Source organism: Tigriopus californicus, chromosome 2 (assembly GCF_007210705.1).
Source record: "Tigriopus californicus strain San Diego chromosome 2, Tcal_SD_v2.1, whole genome shotgun sequence".
Taxonomy (NCBI): Eukaryota; Metazoa; Arthropoda; class Copepoda; order Harpacticoida; family Harpacticidae; genus Tigriopus; species Tigriopus californicus.
Genome location: NC_081441.1, coordinates 8,641,801 through 8,657,953, shown reverse-complemented (window position 1 = coordinate 8,657,953; position 16,153 = coordinate 8,641,801). Strand labels below are relative to the sequence as shown.

The following is a 16,153-nucleotide window of genomic DNA, read 5'->3' as shown; positions in this document are numbered from 1 at the left end:
GGTTGGGTCATGATTTCTTTGAGATGAGTCTCCCTAATGTAACCAATGTGTCATGAGATATGGTCGTGTTGAATGAAATACAACTATTTTTTGTAGCCATGTTCTTTTCCATTCCGGACACCAATTTGGCTATGAGGCGAAAAAATAACAACAGGAAATTATTCGGCCATTCAATCTTAAGCGCATAACACTTTTTTTTGAGTACAATAAGACCTTTGTTTCTTCTCCTTTGGAATTCATTCAAAGAACCAACACTTTACGGGACACAGAAAAGCCTTTGTGTCCCTTGCTATCCTGCTTTAGTAGGCGCTTGTAGATAATAAGGGTCGGAAAGATAATTTATTTGAGGTTGTATCAAGCATGCCAAAGTAAATTTTGGCCATTTTTCGCGAATTTTAAACCATAAGATAACCTAAAATCGACGATTTTGGTGGAGATTGAAGAGTTTTAGTCAGGTGTTGGTAAAATCTAGAAACACTCCAATCCAAGTGAATTTTTAGCGAAAAAATATTGAACAATGAAAAAATACGTTTTTCTCATATTTTTTGCATTGTATCCTTTTTCAACGAGTTTCTTTATTTTCACTATCTCTTCTTAAAAATATATGTTTTGGTAGGAATTGATAATAACTGCATATGTACTCGTATTTAGATTTTTTTACTACGAATTATGCCGTAAGTTTTCTTCCTTCGGAATTGCGGAATTAATGAAGATCTTTGGTTCAAAATACAGTTCATGTTTCACCTGCTCGTGCCTCCAGTTGCTGCTCGTTGTCTGAGACAGCATAACGGCTAAAATAGAGGCTATGTAAAGTAGAAAATCCATGAACAAAGAAGATGCCAGATATCGTCGGATTCTGTGGAAAACACCAGAAGAACAAGTTGGGGCTTTGAAATGAACGGGGTTGTCTTTGGCGATTCCCCTTCCCCTTGTCAAGCGATATATGCCCTCTGGCGGACAGTTGAAGAATATGGAGACTTAGATCATCAAACAATGATACAATTGATTTTTCAAGCCATTCACGATTTCAGGATCCTTGATCAGGATCAAGCAAAGTAATGACGAAGAACGATTTTATTTCATCATTAATAATGTTAGATCGAACATTGATCCGGAATCTTGAGCATAATAAACTAAGGGCAACAAAAGATGCAGAAATACCAATCGAATAACAAAGCTTTTCCGTGCTCAGATAGAAAAGTTTTCCAATCCAAGAAATATTTTGTGGCATTGAAAGATTCAGGATCGAAAATGTGAGAATGATTGTGCTTTAAACGACCTCCAGTAGCAAATGAAATCCAGCATTTGTTCCTGATTCATTTGAGACAAATTGTATCGCCACTTCCTTATCGATTGACTCAAAAGTGGTGGACACCACATATCCACACAAATTGAATGCATTCCTTACTGCCACCACAAAATCACCCCGGGAACATTGGAACATTGGATCAATATTAGTGGATCGGAAACCGATCATTTGTAACGCATCTTTTGTACAGGATTCAGATTCCTCCAATTTCAGTTCCAAAACCTTCGCACGTAATGTGTCATTCATTCCGAGCTACAAACAAGAAGGCCTGAAATAACGCACATCCAATTACAACTATTTTTGGAGAACCTACTTGAAACTTCCAAGTCCAATTCAGATTGTTTTCGTATGAACAGAAGGGGTAGTTCGGAGTTGCTAATTGGAAAAATCCAGATTGAAGAATGAACTCCCCTTGAGAGTTGGCTTTTGATGGTTGTCCTGAAAATACGTTCACAGGAACGGGTCTCATGTCTCCATTAGAGCAACTTTCACAACTAGAGGGCGTAATTGATGGTCCAATAGTGGAACTTGGAGAAAATGATGTTTCATCTGGAATCCTCTTCGTGGTTGATGAAGTCTGTTCCACAACCTCAGTTTCAGAGGAATCAATCCCTTTTGATGTATTGGGATAGCTCATGTCAGAAGTGGAACCCTCTGATAGACCTGGACCCGTCGTCGACCCAATATCATATAATGTCGTGTGTGGTACAAAATCTGGTTCCATTGGCTCAACTGTTGTGGAACAATCACATGGTGGACATTGGTCCATTACTAAAAGATAAATTTCTTGTGAATAGAAGATTTCGACAAACATTTGCCATGTTCCCCCTGTTAAAGAAGGTTGTCTACCTTGTAAGGATAGGTTGATGGTGGGTGGGACACTCGAACAAATGGCATGTGTTCCAGGAATTTGAAGGATGGATTTGGTCTTCTTCCGTTTCAAACAACCTAGTTGTTGAGAAAATGCAAATCCTCGGCAAGCTGAATTCTCGCCAAGGCAACATGATTCACAACAGGCCTAAAGAGAAAAAAAAACTAAGGATACATTTTAACCTTGCTTGATCTGATCAAAGACTCAAGAAAGACGAGAGTTGCTATTTCCCATCCCTAGTTTTTCTCCTCAAACCCTTGCAATCTCTATATATAGATTTCAAATTTCAGTTCAGTTATTAAGTCTCAAGATCTCTCAAGGGACACAACTTAACGGTATTAATCTTAACCAATGGGCATCCATGAAAGTTTGCTACTGATTCCGAAAAAGTGCCTATTTTTCGGGTCTCCTCAATGGACACCACCAATCTGTACTTTCAGGTAGATGAATATCCAAGCAATTGTAATCTTACCAAGCACTCGTTTCCACTTTCGCCACAAACTTGATTACAACCCGAGATGGATTGAGGTGATGATGAACCTGTACCTGAATTATTCTCACGGCATGGGCAAGGTTCACAAACTATAAACCGAGGCGAATATTGAGATTTCTTAATCATTCAAACACATTAAAAGTCCCCTTGCCTTTTCCTTTCGTGGTAACAATGGTTGTGGGAGCTGTTGTGACTTTCGTTTTTATTGCTGTTGAAGTGGTACTAGAGGACTGTACTGTTGTTGTTGTAGTTGAAGTTGTTGGTTCCACGTTTGGTGTTTCCTGGGTAGTCTGAACAAGATTGGGCTCAGTTGATGAGGTCAATTGGGTAGAATTGCTTAAACAAGGACATGTTGGACAAGTTGGAGCCACTAAAAGAGGTTGGATGTGTTATAGACAGGGCAATAGTACCGAAATTACAAGAGCCGAAATAACAGTAATTCGTTCCTTTTTTTTTTAATAACGAACTTTTATCCCATTGCATTTTAAAATGGGGGAATTGTACCGACCCAAAAGACTCTAAAATTACTTGTTGCTTGTTCCTCTTTCACACTCCAGACTAAAACCTTAACATAAATGGTTGTTTTGCTATTTTCATACGATGCATCCTGAACAGGGTAGATCAGAATTGAAAATTGTGTTTGCCTTTATCAACACTGAAGGTATTCATAGTTTCAAATCTTGTTACATTAGTATTGTTCCATTGGTTACATCTCCTCAATCGAATTCCCTTGGATTAAAAGACCTGATTCAGAGCAGATCAATCGATCTAACATACCATAAACAAATGTTTAGAATATATATTTATTTCAACTTTTGAAATGTGACCTTCATAGTCCATGTCTCAAATTTGAACAAGGCATTAGACAAGATCTCCCCATAAGATTTATAATGTTTTAGACTTAAAGTAGTTGCAAGTTTGGAAACTGGTGACTGTCCTATTATGCGTTTACATTGGCTTGGCCAACATCTTGCCAAATAAAGATAATCAAAGATGGGAATAATCAAATGGCAAGCAAATGAGCAAAGCTGGTGTGCTTCAAAGTTATACAAGGTTTGAAGATCGGCAAGAAAATGCACTATTGTCGACTTGACTCCTCGGAGTATTACAAAGCAAGAAATTGTGAACAATTATGTCAAGCTTTAATATCATTGCTCAACTAGTAGTAAAACATTGATATAGAGAATTATGGTCTTGATGGGGAAAAACCATAAGATGTTTGTCATCTAAATTTTAGGGAAAGTAATTGTAACTAGAAATGCCATTACATTTTTTGACGAGTAATGGTTTGCAATGAAGTACTTTTTTTGGCCAAAGTAACCATAGGTGTAATCCGTTCTCTTTATTGAGAAACTACTAACGCTCTGGCTATGGAACAAGCAATACTTCTGGTAGCATTGGTTACCTACCTTGAACAAGAAAGCTAGGATCCTCAGGGACATCCTGGCACAATGCGTGGATCCCAAACACTTCAGCCACGCCCTTCATCGATTTAGGTGTCAAGCAACCCATAAACGGCGAATAAGCGAAACCAATGCATCTTTTGTTGGGGTTGTGACAACAATCATCACAACATTGCTATTAATACATGTTTTACACAAGAGCTTGCAAATATGAAGACTTGAACTTTCTCACCTGGCACTCAGGATCATTGGAACAAATGTTGAGACAAGTCGATAAACGGAAGCTTGCCGTTGTGGAACTTGTGCCAAGACTTACATCTTCTAAACACGGGCATGAAGGGCAAACTGGATAGGCGAAAAAATATGTGGCAAGTTAAATTTATCACCATATATGACGATTAATATGTTATTACCCTGTCCCAATGGGGTGGTGGTAATTAACATGGGCGGAGTTGTTGAGTCTAAATTTGAATCAGAATCAGTTGATAAACCAATTGGTTCCAAAGAAGCCATTGGTGGCACGGGTTCAGACGAAGACTTGGCAGCATCGTCAGATCTGGTTGAAAAAGTGGGTCCAAAGGGAGTGCTCATCAAGTGTGGACTTGAGGATGGGCCCCAAGTTGTTGGTCCAATGTTTGATTTCGAAGATTCACCCAATGGAAATGCTCCAGAGGAACTAGCCATGCTCGAATGAGTTGGTAAGTGAGTCGTGGAGATGTCTTGAGAAGAACCTGGCATTGAGGTTCCCTTTGAGAGGGAACTGGGATCAAGTGTTGAATGAGGTCGATTTTGATGAGGTTGCGCCGTGAGAAGAAGTTCGGGTAAACTTTGAGGGCTTGAATTTGGAGAAACGGTTGAATTTGGTAAAGATTGAATTGTCGTGGATGGAGGCAAAGTTGACATCTTGGGTGGTATTTCGGTGGTTAAACAGGGACATGCGGGGCAAATCTCCTCTAAAAACAAACATGAGCAAATAGAACGATGAAATAATCACAAAAATGGTTGGTTTTCCCCGTACCTAGTTCTTCCTCATGTGGTGAGAACATTTGACAAATGGCATGCACTCCGTCGATTTGAAAGGCTCCTTTGGATTTCTTGCCCATGAGGCAACCTAATTCCTTGGCCCAGGCAAATCCTAAACAAGTGGAGGATCTTCCACAACAATCTATGCAGCAATCCTAATTCAAGCATGGAATCGTGAAATCAGTCCGATTTGAGATTGAGTACAGCAATACTTACGACGCATTCTGTAACGTTGTTACAAGTTCGTCCACAACCGTTCGAATAGAACTCCATCACTTTATAAGGATCTGGTTGGTCATCATTATCGGAACATGGGCATTTTGGGCAAGCTAAAATTGTAAAAATGTGACTGATAGGCTCAAAAGATACTATTGTTACTTGCAACTCTTGAACGGCGTGCACTTGCGTTGGATCCAATGTTTCATTTTGAACTGAGTTTAGTAAAATCCAAAAAACATCATCCTATTCAAAGCAAAACCTTCATTGCAAAATTTGTGATAAGTGATGCATTCAGCTCTTTAGCTAGATCTACGACCTTCTAAAAATATGGACTGTGAACGAGCTTCCCGGCAAATCGGCCTTCTCTTGGTCATAGCAACTCTGAGCCACTTTTCGAATTAAGGCAATAAAATACGAAACGTACATCTTTTCAAATAAAGGCGGGTTATATTTATAGCATTTACTTGTAAATTGGTTCGTTTCAAAGTTATATTGTCAAGACCAAGAGCAGGCCGAAAATTCGAATTTTATGTAATGTTTACCACGTAACTTTGGACATATCTCCTGAGCTTCCTAAGCATAGTTTTGGGCTCAAACTTGGCCAAGTGCATCTATTTAACAAGATGTTGTGGTCGTATTTATTGCTTATTTGGACGAAAGAAACGGTTTAGGAGATAAAAAATTTTTGCTTCTGCTTGCTGTCCATATTTTTAGATGTCCGTGTTTTAGCAAACCATGCTACTGATGGGAAAAGGGCAAGTAGCAAATAATCACAGACACCCAAGTTCTACTTGTCTACAAGGAAACCTTGCCCAATTTGTAGCACTTGGGCAAGCTTAACCAAAGCAGAGATCCGTTGCAAAGTTAGGGAGCCTGGATGGTTAGCTCAGGAAACCCGAAAGATGGGAATGTTTTGGCTCTAGTTACAGCCAGAATGCCAGAAACATACCAGGCATTAAACTAAAGCCATACTGATGTGCCATTATTAGTGCAGATTCCTGCTATGCCTGTATAAGTTGATTTAATTTGCTATAGTGGGAAAAACATTTTTGAGTAAGTTTGGCCACACCAGTTTCCCGCGAAGTGTTTGTGCACAAACGAAAGTTGGGCCAAATACGTACTTGGCAAAATTAAGCACCGGACTACTTGCCCTGTTGGTGTTTGCTTCACATCAGTAAACCATCTCAGAGTAAACCATGCCCATCGAAATATTCTATCTTATGGAGGAACTTACGTGGCGTAGTGGTAAAGATTGGCGACACTGAACTAGAGATGACCGAATCTTGCGAGTCATTGCTTGGATTGGAATGCCAAGTCTGAGGGATTTGGCCTTGACTAGGGCTAAGCTCAGTTGTAGATTCAGTACTACTTGAATCCTCAGTGGAAGTGTAGCTTGGTTCGAGTGTCATACAATCACATGTTGGACAAAATCCGTCTACGAAATGAATTTGTTAACTCATTGATGCACATGTTGTCCAATACGTGAATACCTTTATCCACTTGATGATGAACCAAGGCATTGCAAACCACATGAATGCCCTCGATCTGGAACGCGGCCCTGGATCCATCATCCGATTGGCAACCAAGGCCCTTGGACCAATGAAAGCCGGAACAACTTTCGTAATCATTGTAACAACAATTGTCACAACAGGCCTATTTAATAGACAACAGCACTCTTTAGCCTAAATTCAAACATGTCAATGTTCAACAAACGTTACAAACCATGCAAGATTCAGAGTCATGACAAGCCAAATCACATCCCAAGGGAACAGGTGGCTCATGGGAAGCAATAGAGGCAGATTGGTTCTGACATGGACAAATTGGACACTCTGGAATTTGAATGATTTCTTTGTTCTTCGTTCAATATTTGAGTTGATGCCTAAACGGTACCTTTCGGCACTGTTGTCGTGGTTGTGATGGTAGTTGTGGTTGTCTCGGTAGTGGTTGAGAAAGGGCAGAAGCAAGGTGGACAGGTGGCATCTGTGAGAAAACGTTTCAAAATCTTGGATAATCTCGGAAAATTATGGGGACATTTCGTCATTATCGAGGATTTAGATCCAACACACCATTAGATGAGCTTGAGTGGCTGATCTCATTGCACATGGCGTGTACACCCAAGATTTCAGACACCCCCAAAGCTCGGCTTTGTCGGTTTTTGGAAGCCTGCATGCACCCTAGTTGGCGAGACCAGGCAAATCCGAGACAAGAATCCATGTCTTTGTAACAACAAGAATCACAACAGGTCTAAGTACAAATGAAATGACAACGATTAACCACATTAATTGGCCTTGCCACACCCTTTATAACGGTTGAACAAAATTGTCTTACCATGCATTCTAGGTCATTTTCACAAAGTGGAGCGCATCCCGGAAGAGCCAGTGGGTGGAGCTTTCTCAAGGGGTGGTTTTCGGGCGGGGTCCAATCGCATTCGCAGGTCGGACAGGCTAAGCAAATATTCCGATGAATTAGTGGATCCCTTTGGATATTATATGATTACAACACATTCATGACTCACTTGGTGGAACGTTTGTTGTAGTAAGTTTTTTTGCATCATTTTCTAGTCCAGAATCGGAGGAGTCCACACAAGGGCAAGGTGGACACAGGGTACCTAAAAAGTAAAGGATGATGTTATTTGTAATGAAGAAAGTCCTTCACATGTTCATATTTTCACAGATTATGATCTCATTGCACTGGTTTAATATTTGGCAGAACCTTCTCGATCGTTTTTTAACATTTCGATTTTGCTAAGTCAGTATCATGTGCTAAACAACAACAAAAATGAATTAAAGAATAACTGTAATTTGTGAGCATGGTGCGAATTATTTAACTATTTTTCTCATTTGCTAACATCTTTACGACTGATACCTTAGATTTTGTTTAAACCTTCTTGGGACCGACATTTCTGACTTTGGTCGACAATTTTTAAGTAATTGATTTAACAAAAAAGAGATTTTTACCTCGATAAAAGCAAGGAACTTTACCATTAGGGGTAAGATATTGTTTTGCAAATGTTTGTTTCCTCTACAAGCTATCATTTCAAAACAAATATTCGTGTGTTGATTACCATCAACAAATAACAAAGCTTCAAAGTAAATGCACTTACCTGAGTGAAGATGATCTGGGTTCATCATATCGTAGCAAATGGCGTGGTATCCGTGCACAATCCCCGTTCTACTACTTGGAGGTGGAGCACTCTCGGCCATGCAACCAAGTTCCTTGGACCAAGACCATCCATAGCAAGATGTGACATTTGACTCACAACAGTTTAAGCAACAAGTCTAAACATTAAGACCATAGTATCATAATCAGCATTAGTTCTAGGACTGCACTATTTCAATTACCATGCAACCATTGGCATCATCGTCACAGATTTCGTGGCAACCATTGAGAGCGTTTTTGTGGAACGTTTGGGTATCGTTGTTCCCATTTGTTTCATACCAAGGACAAGGGCAATCCGGACAAGGAACTGATATGAAATCAATCACAGAATGAAAAGATGTTAAGCAAAAGGAATGTATTGTATGTAATATCCAAATCACCGAGTTGGACTTGAACAATGATGAGCAGAAATGGAATTAGGATTCGAAAAAAGTTTTCTATGAAATGCGAATGGACCGACATTTCTCCAGTGCAAATGAAACGGTGTCTTTGATACGGCTTCGACCTCTTATATTGCAGGATGTTAACGGGTTCACGCCAGGTTTTAGATATTAATTGAGACAAACGAAATTTCGGTTCGGAAACGCATCCATTTTGTGACTGATCAGGAACTTGCATACAACTGATTTCATTTGACGCCGTGAATCTTGACGGAAATCTTGTCGACGGTGAAGCAAATAAATCTTGACTTAACCACTTGTTCAGGCCTATTAATTGGGCCCTGATTGACAAGGTTGTTAAAGATGAAAAGTCGTCTAAAGCTGGCCTTGAGATGGCGTGCTTATGGTCTTGGTGTCTGGCAAACATATCATTAGTTTCTTGGTATCTGTTGTTGTTGCATTAAGAATGTAAGTAAATTATTGGTTTGAAGTGTATGTTGAAAACGGATCTTACTGCAACAAACTAGTTTTGATTGGGTTCATGATTTTCTTTATGATTACCTGAAGGCAAAAACAAAATTTTGAATTGAATTGAGATTGTTCTTTCATTTCAATCAATTAGTCATAATTGTAGTGGCAAGTTACTGGCTTAGCAGAGTATTTTGAAATTGCTGTTTACGTACTTTCAAATTCAAATCTACTACTTGACCAGGAATAAGATGCTGTGTATGAAATCTGCTTTTGATTTCTTTTCAATAACTATACAAAGAAAAACCAATGAATGTTTTTTGACATTAGCTCAGATTCGTCAAAGGTTTTTCTTGAAAAGTGTCCTTTCAAATATCGCACATGGTGACCCTTTAGGCGGTTTTTTCTAACAATATCTAAAATTAAAAGGTTATTGTGCACAATATTAAGGTTAAATCTAAACTTTCCTCCAATTACGACTTGATATATACGACCAAAAGATTGAAATTCAAATTATACGTTTAGCCTACCTATTATTTGGCCACAACGATTCCCGGAAATTCAGTCTTTGAATAAGTTATGTCTCTCCACTCTTCATAACCCAAATGCCCCCAAAATATTGATTTGACCGAAAATCTTAATGAACCCTTAATATCAGCAACCATTTTTAGAAGCTTCACCCAAAAAATTCAAGGCACACTTTAGTTCTTTTTCATTGGTTTGATCTATATTGTGACACACAACACATGGCGGTCAACTATAAGAATTATTTTTACAAAGAAACTGGAATGCACGTACTTCAGATACAATAACGGAATTATTGACAATGAATAACAAAATGTCAGCTCGACTCTCAAAAGCCCACACATCCCGTTAATGTCAACCAAATAATGATAAAAGTTAGTGTCACCCTGCTTTAACAACCACTCGTTCAGCCATGCTGTTTTGGATAACAATCATTCCATTGGCCTTATTTCCAGTCTTGATCCACGCATCAAATACAACATTCAATCTGAAGCGTTTGAATCGAATACTTTTTGAACCGGAATGCACAGTAATCATTTTGGGTCGACCAAAATTTTGGAATCTGGATCATCAAATGATTTTGATTTCCCCCGAGGACCCGGTACCAGACGTTGACGTTAAAAAGTGTGCTAACATTTTGAGTGTCGTTGAAGAGATCAGCGACATTCCGTTCAGCGAGCACATTTTGGAACAATTGGACCACGGCCATATTCGAGGGTTGTATTTATTATCCGATCTTGAGATCGATATGAGCAACATATTTCCCAATCATGCCATAAGGGTTTTGGATATTCAAGGGGGCAAGTAAATTAACATACATTTTTTTTTTCTGTGTACTGTCCTTTCATTTGAATGGCTTTTTCAGAAGAAATATTTATCAAAACGTTTTGCTATGGTCGTCAAAGGACTTTTGAAAAAATACCAATTGGAGAAGATGTCAGGCTCAAGCCCAAGAAATGCGAGTCTTGGTTCAAAGGCCGAAATGTCACAGTGGCTGTTTTTGGGTTTCTACCTTTCTTTACTTTTTTACCAGATGGCAGTGTAGGCGGTGGAGAAGCTGATGTCATTCAGATTCTGGCCCAACATTATGGCTTTCATGTCAACTTCGAATTTGAGGCGGCAGGAGGGGCCGAGAAAGTCATCGATGAGAACGGCAATGAAAAGTGGATTGGCATTGTCGGCAAGGTATAGTACATATACAAAGTGGTCAAAATGCCCTTTAATGTTTTGACGGAAATACACAAACATTTCTTGGCATTTTTTTGGCTCGCGCAATCATAAGAAGCAGATTTAGTAACATGGCTTTATGGAACTATGGCCCGCAACAACACATGAAAAAACTTACTTGCCTAAAAACAGAAAAACCTTTTCGACGGAAAGTGGTCGTACACTTATTCAGTATTTTTCTAAAGCTTAGGGTATGATCTGATTTTCCGTATTTTAGTTAAATAGGGTTTGATAGTCCAATTTTCTTCGTTTTAGGCCTCAAAATGGCCTGGTTATATTTTGATTTCAATTCCAAAAAAAATTCTGCTGATTTCTTAATATCACAAAAGTGAAAGATATTTTTTTATCTCAAAATAGCACAAAATGTTGTATCATGTAACTTAAAACACACTAAAGATGTAATTCTTGAAAATATGTTTTACAATCATCGTTACTACGCTTGAATTCTGAAGACAATACTAACTTTGGACAAACGTATAGATTGATCTGGACTTTTCTTGAAGACTGACTTGAAACCGATAAACTGCTAAGTTGAGGCTTCATTGATTTTTGTGAATTTTGCAAGGATTGTTATACTTACTTTCTTTGGCTTCGAAATAATCTTCCAGAAAAAATTTGTATTTTTCGAAAATTTGAGTGAGGTCAGACAAAATTATAGCTATTTTGAGATTATGAAAGAAAAATGAAAGCAATCTTGTACATTTATCTGGATCAATTCTTTGAGAATTTAAGTTTAGGTACAACCAGGACAATTTTGGAGATAAAATGATCCAAACTGTACTTTAAAATCCCATATAACTAAGCGGCGGTTAAATAGATCATATTTTGATTTCTAGGTAGGCGCTAATTAAGAGTGCTCCCAATTTTCCTTGACAGCCTTTTTTCACAGTATGGTTTAAGCATGTTTTAGGTGTTTTTTTAAAATTGGCTAGAACAACTAGATTAGTTCTTCATTTTGATTTTGCGAGTTAAAAAAATGCCAATATAGATTTGCGTATTTCTATGGAACCTTGATAGGGCTCTCTGACCACTGTGTGTGAAAATCAAGACATCATTTAAAAATCTCAGGTCAAGCATGATTTCTAGCAAAAAATGTATATTCATATTGCTTCTTTTATTTAAAAATCAGGTACAAAATGGCTCAGCTCAATTGGGTGCTGGTGTGCTTTTTATGGATTTTGAGTACAGCAATGCGGTCGATTTCAATGGGGTTCTCCACCAAGTTATGGTGAAGATCATGTCGCCAAAAGCCAAACCCCTTAAGCCATACTTCAACCTTCTTCGACCATTTCCATTGCGGGTTTGGATCCCTATTTTTGCGGTCCTTTTTCTCACCATTGTGGTGTACCCAATTCTCACTAAGCCGTTTTCTCAGGATCCCAATGCCATTCGTGACGGATTGATCATATATGGTCTCACCTTCTATCAAAGTAGGTTCATAAAAGCGTTAAAATCACGAGCGGGTCAATAATTTTATGTTGAACAGAGAACCTTAGTTGCTAATATGTAAGTTAACTTTCGTATGCGGGAATTTGACGTGAAGAAGTTTGATTCGACCTTGAAATCAGATAAATTAAAGATAAATCCGGGTGTAATGGATCCTTTGTTGTGAAACTTGAAAGCGAAATATATGACCGGGCGAAAGCGTTTTTTAGATTATTCCCTCCATAAACTAAAACATGAAAGTGTTTGGAATCGTTGTCTTTATGGCAAGGACTATACATATAGTAGAGAGGGGATTGAATCATTCTTCAAAATCGAGGTTGCCAGAAAACATGGAAAGAAAGGGCACCAGACGATTCCAACGAAAGGGAAAAAGTTAGGTTTAAGACAAGAGGCAACCCTGAAAAAAGTAAGGGTTACCTCTTCAGGTTTTGTAAAGGGGTTTCCGATATGCCCCTAGGCCCTGTTTATTTCATATGCCATTCAAAATTTAATTTGGTAACCCTAGTCGCAACCTCCCGTGATTGTCTATTTTATCCGATGAGAAATATGTAGGAGTTGCTTGATCCTGTAGCAGGATTTAAGTCAGACTTAAATAAGTTTTTGATCAAAATTGCCGATCAATCCTACATTCAAGGACTAGCCAGCTCCCCCAATTCTGATTACCTGGTAGGATCTGAGATTATTTGAATTGAAAGTCAGCGAGATATACAACTCTTTCATCTTGAATGGGTAGGGATCCCACTCCAAGTGGCGGTAATCAAGCCCACAAAAAGTCCCGTGAATATAAAAGAAGGGACAGCATCCGGAAATCAAGTTTGAAACGACAAATTTGGACCACTGGCAAAGTGGTAATGATACCATCAAACAAGAGTACCTCCTAGAGCTTCCTAAAACTTCATCTTTAAAACCAAAGTTTATACTTGAAACCAACGTTCATCTTCAGGGAATCTCACGCCTGATCTCTTGATGAACTATTCATAGTTTAAATCACTTAAATCCAGGGTGGCTGCAAGGGATGAGCTAAGCTAAGACTCCACCAACATTCTCTAATGATTGAGTGACCAAAGTCAAGTTGGGAGAAAACTGGTCCATTCCGAAGGTAAAACGGACCTAAACGGACTGGAAAACATGCTAGGTGTGTGTTGCGTCTTTATTGCCAATATCATGGGCTTTTGGTTGTCTTAGCTAGCTTCATACTTAAACATTTGCATATGTGAGTCACCGTTTCATGGTGTCTTAGTCATCTTCTTTTAATCTATTCCAAAAGTTGGTGAATAAGTAAATAAGCTTACAGCATAGTAGGAATCTTTCCTATACCAGGTAATGTGTTTCACTTTGCAAAGACGACACGCACTTCTAGTGGTTTTTCTTTTCCGTTTTGTTCCAAAATCGAGTAAAAGGCTCGAGTGGACTCGGAGTCGAGTCTGAACTCGCCCCAGCATTATGTACTAGTAAATGTATTGACTATTTTCTAGATGAAAGTCAGCGAGATGGTCCATGCTGCCTCTATCAAATAACTTAAAAACTTAATACACAATGCAGCTATAAAACTTCCATTCCTTAGTTGTTTGTATTTTCTACACATTTTATCAACGGGCAACTCCTACACTCGTAGAATGAAGCGTTGATACAGTTGACTCAACAATCTGATTTGCTCAGATTGGACACAACAATTGAAAAATTATCAAACGCTAGAGTCATGACTGATCTTACTTAACTTTTTCTTATTCAATTTTAGGTTATAGAGTTTCGGTTCCTGATAAATGGGCTCCAAGGTTATTTCTTCTGGCAAATTTCTTCTATCTCTTCTTTCTCTTCTCGTCTTACGAATGTAACTTACGTGCTTACTTGATGTCAGTTGATTATGAACCCGTGGTAAATTCTGAGAAGGATCTCTTGACCATGAATAAGGAAATATTTTTGCCTGTCTCCACATCTTTCATCTCCATGTATCAGTTCTCAACGCTCGAGATCCGCCAAAAAATTTGGAACAAAGTCGAAACCAACAATCTTTTCTATCACCCATTTGAGGAGTTCATGTAAATCACATGCTCAGCTCACACAGAAAATGGAATGAACAATTCAACTTTGCATTTTTGTATCATTAGGACAAAGACCTTTGAGGAGAAAATCATTCAACGTCAGGCTTCGTTTCTTATGAGTCCAGAAATGGCGCTGGTCTCGTTCCCAGAGTTCGAAAAGCGTCATGGCTATCAACCTTTTCACATGAGGTGAGTGGGACGTACAGTAACTTGAACTAGATACCAACTGCCTTCGAAAACATTCCAAGGTCCTTACGATATTACACTTTTGTCATAAAAAGGTGCGTCAGTTTCTGTTGAAGCACGATCCACAGGCACTATTGTTCTTTACTAGGGGGTTACCCAGTTTATGAAAAAGTGAAATTTACTCGTATTCGGACATTTAGGCAAGTGCTGGTACCAGCAGACAAACTTGCCTGCCAATGCCATTGATGCAGAATTGGCGTTTCAAACTGGTTTTGTCGAAGCTTACCTTTCCACATATAACAACAAACAAACGAACCTGCCAGAGCTTGCCTAAACGTCCCCACGGTGGTTTTATTTTCTGGTTAAGTGATTGCTCAAATTCCAAGACATCTCGATATCTTTTTCTTTGTCAAAGAAGCAAAAGGAACAACTTTTGTGAAATACACATGTTTAAAAGTAGCTCAGATAAGTGTGTAAGATAACTTAAAGCCCCTTAAAATGCATCATTGTCAAAAAAGTAGTCAATCAGTAATAAGCAGCCTCTTAGTTATAAATTGACGTAAAAATTCATAAACTTCTATTTAGAACATGCTTAGTTATGACAACTTAAAGGTTGCGTTTTACACCGTAAAAGATCGAAAAATGGCTGAAGTATGTTTCGAGTTGTTTCCAAGGAATATGATTAACTTTTTCAATCACACGACAAGAAATAACATTTCTCAATTTTTTAAAGATTCTTTTGAAGCTAGAGGAAATAAAAAAATGTCGCTTAAAACTTACAAAAGATGTAAAATTGCCTTTCATTTTACTTAAGTGCCAAAACCTACACGATCCTATCATGTTCCCAAAATATTTGAACGACACAGGTGACAGTTTAATTTTCAAAATTGTCACTTCTTGCAATAATTAACTTCTACGTACTAGCGAGGTTTTTATTCAACGTTAATAGAATTTTGTCAAAGTTCAAGATTAAGCTTGATTAAACTCGCGATTGACAAGTATGGCATCAAAATTGCGAAATATTTTCGTTAAGTAAGTTTCATGTTATGTTGCAAGCTATGTTCGGGTTTTTCTACCTGCTTCAGAAACGTGAAATATTTCCATTTATATTTTAGGCATAGATAAAGCTCTCTCTTGGCATTTGCTTTAAGATATAACCAGAGCAATTTGTAGTCAAATTTGATGAAAATGTAATCTTTGAAAACAAGATATATGATCGTTTGTTCCATGGATTTGAATAAAATTTAGTAGGAAACGCAACTAAGGTTACTTCCAACATCTATTGATTACGTTTTTAGAAATATTATCTCTTTGTAGGTTTTAAGTGGATTAATATTCTAATCTTAGCTAGAATCCAAGATGATATTTTACAAAAGTTGTTCCTTTTGTTACATCCGCCTTG

The 16,153-nt window shown here is 38.2% G+C and overlaps 2 protein-coding genes across 2 annotated transcripts; one reads left to right on the top strand and one right to left on the bottom strand.

The window, feature by feature from the left end:
- Positions 1–1,058: 1,058 nt before the first annotated feature.
- On the bottom strand, positions 1,059–8,907 carry LOC131893548 (mucin-2-like; the record flags this gene model as incomplete). Its single annotated transcript, XM_059243604.1, is given in 20 exon segments — positions 1,059–1,561; positions 1,623–2,080; positions 2,159–2,327; positions 2,653–2,762; positions 2,825–3,043; positions 4,083–4,251; positions 4,309–4,421; positions 4,490–5,029; positions 5,095–5,254; positions 5,316–5,428; positions 6,553–6,753; positions 6,809–6,971; positions 7,041–7,147; positions 7,209–7,298; positions 7,385–7,562; positions 7,647–7,762; positions 7,834–7,926; positions 8,422–8,596; positions 8,660–8,784; positions 8,858–8,907. Coding segments are annotated over 20 exon segments (3,640 nt in total), but the record flags the coding sequence as incomplete, so codon positions are not given.
- A 1,732-nt stretch (positions 8,908–10,639) lies between these two features.
- On the top strand, positions 10,640–14,754 carry LOC131893255 (glutamate receptor ionotropic, delta-2-like; the record flags this gene model as incomplete). The annotated part of the gene is given in 4 exon segments (XM_059243235.1): positions 10,640–11,035; positions 12,207–12,507; positions 14,262–14,562; positions 14,632–14,754. Coding segments are annotated over 4 exon segments (1,058 nt in total), but the record flags the coding sequence as incomplete, so codon positions are not given.
- Positions 14,755–16,153: the final 1,399 nt, after the last annotated feature.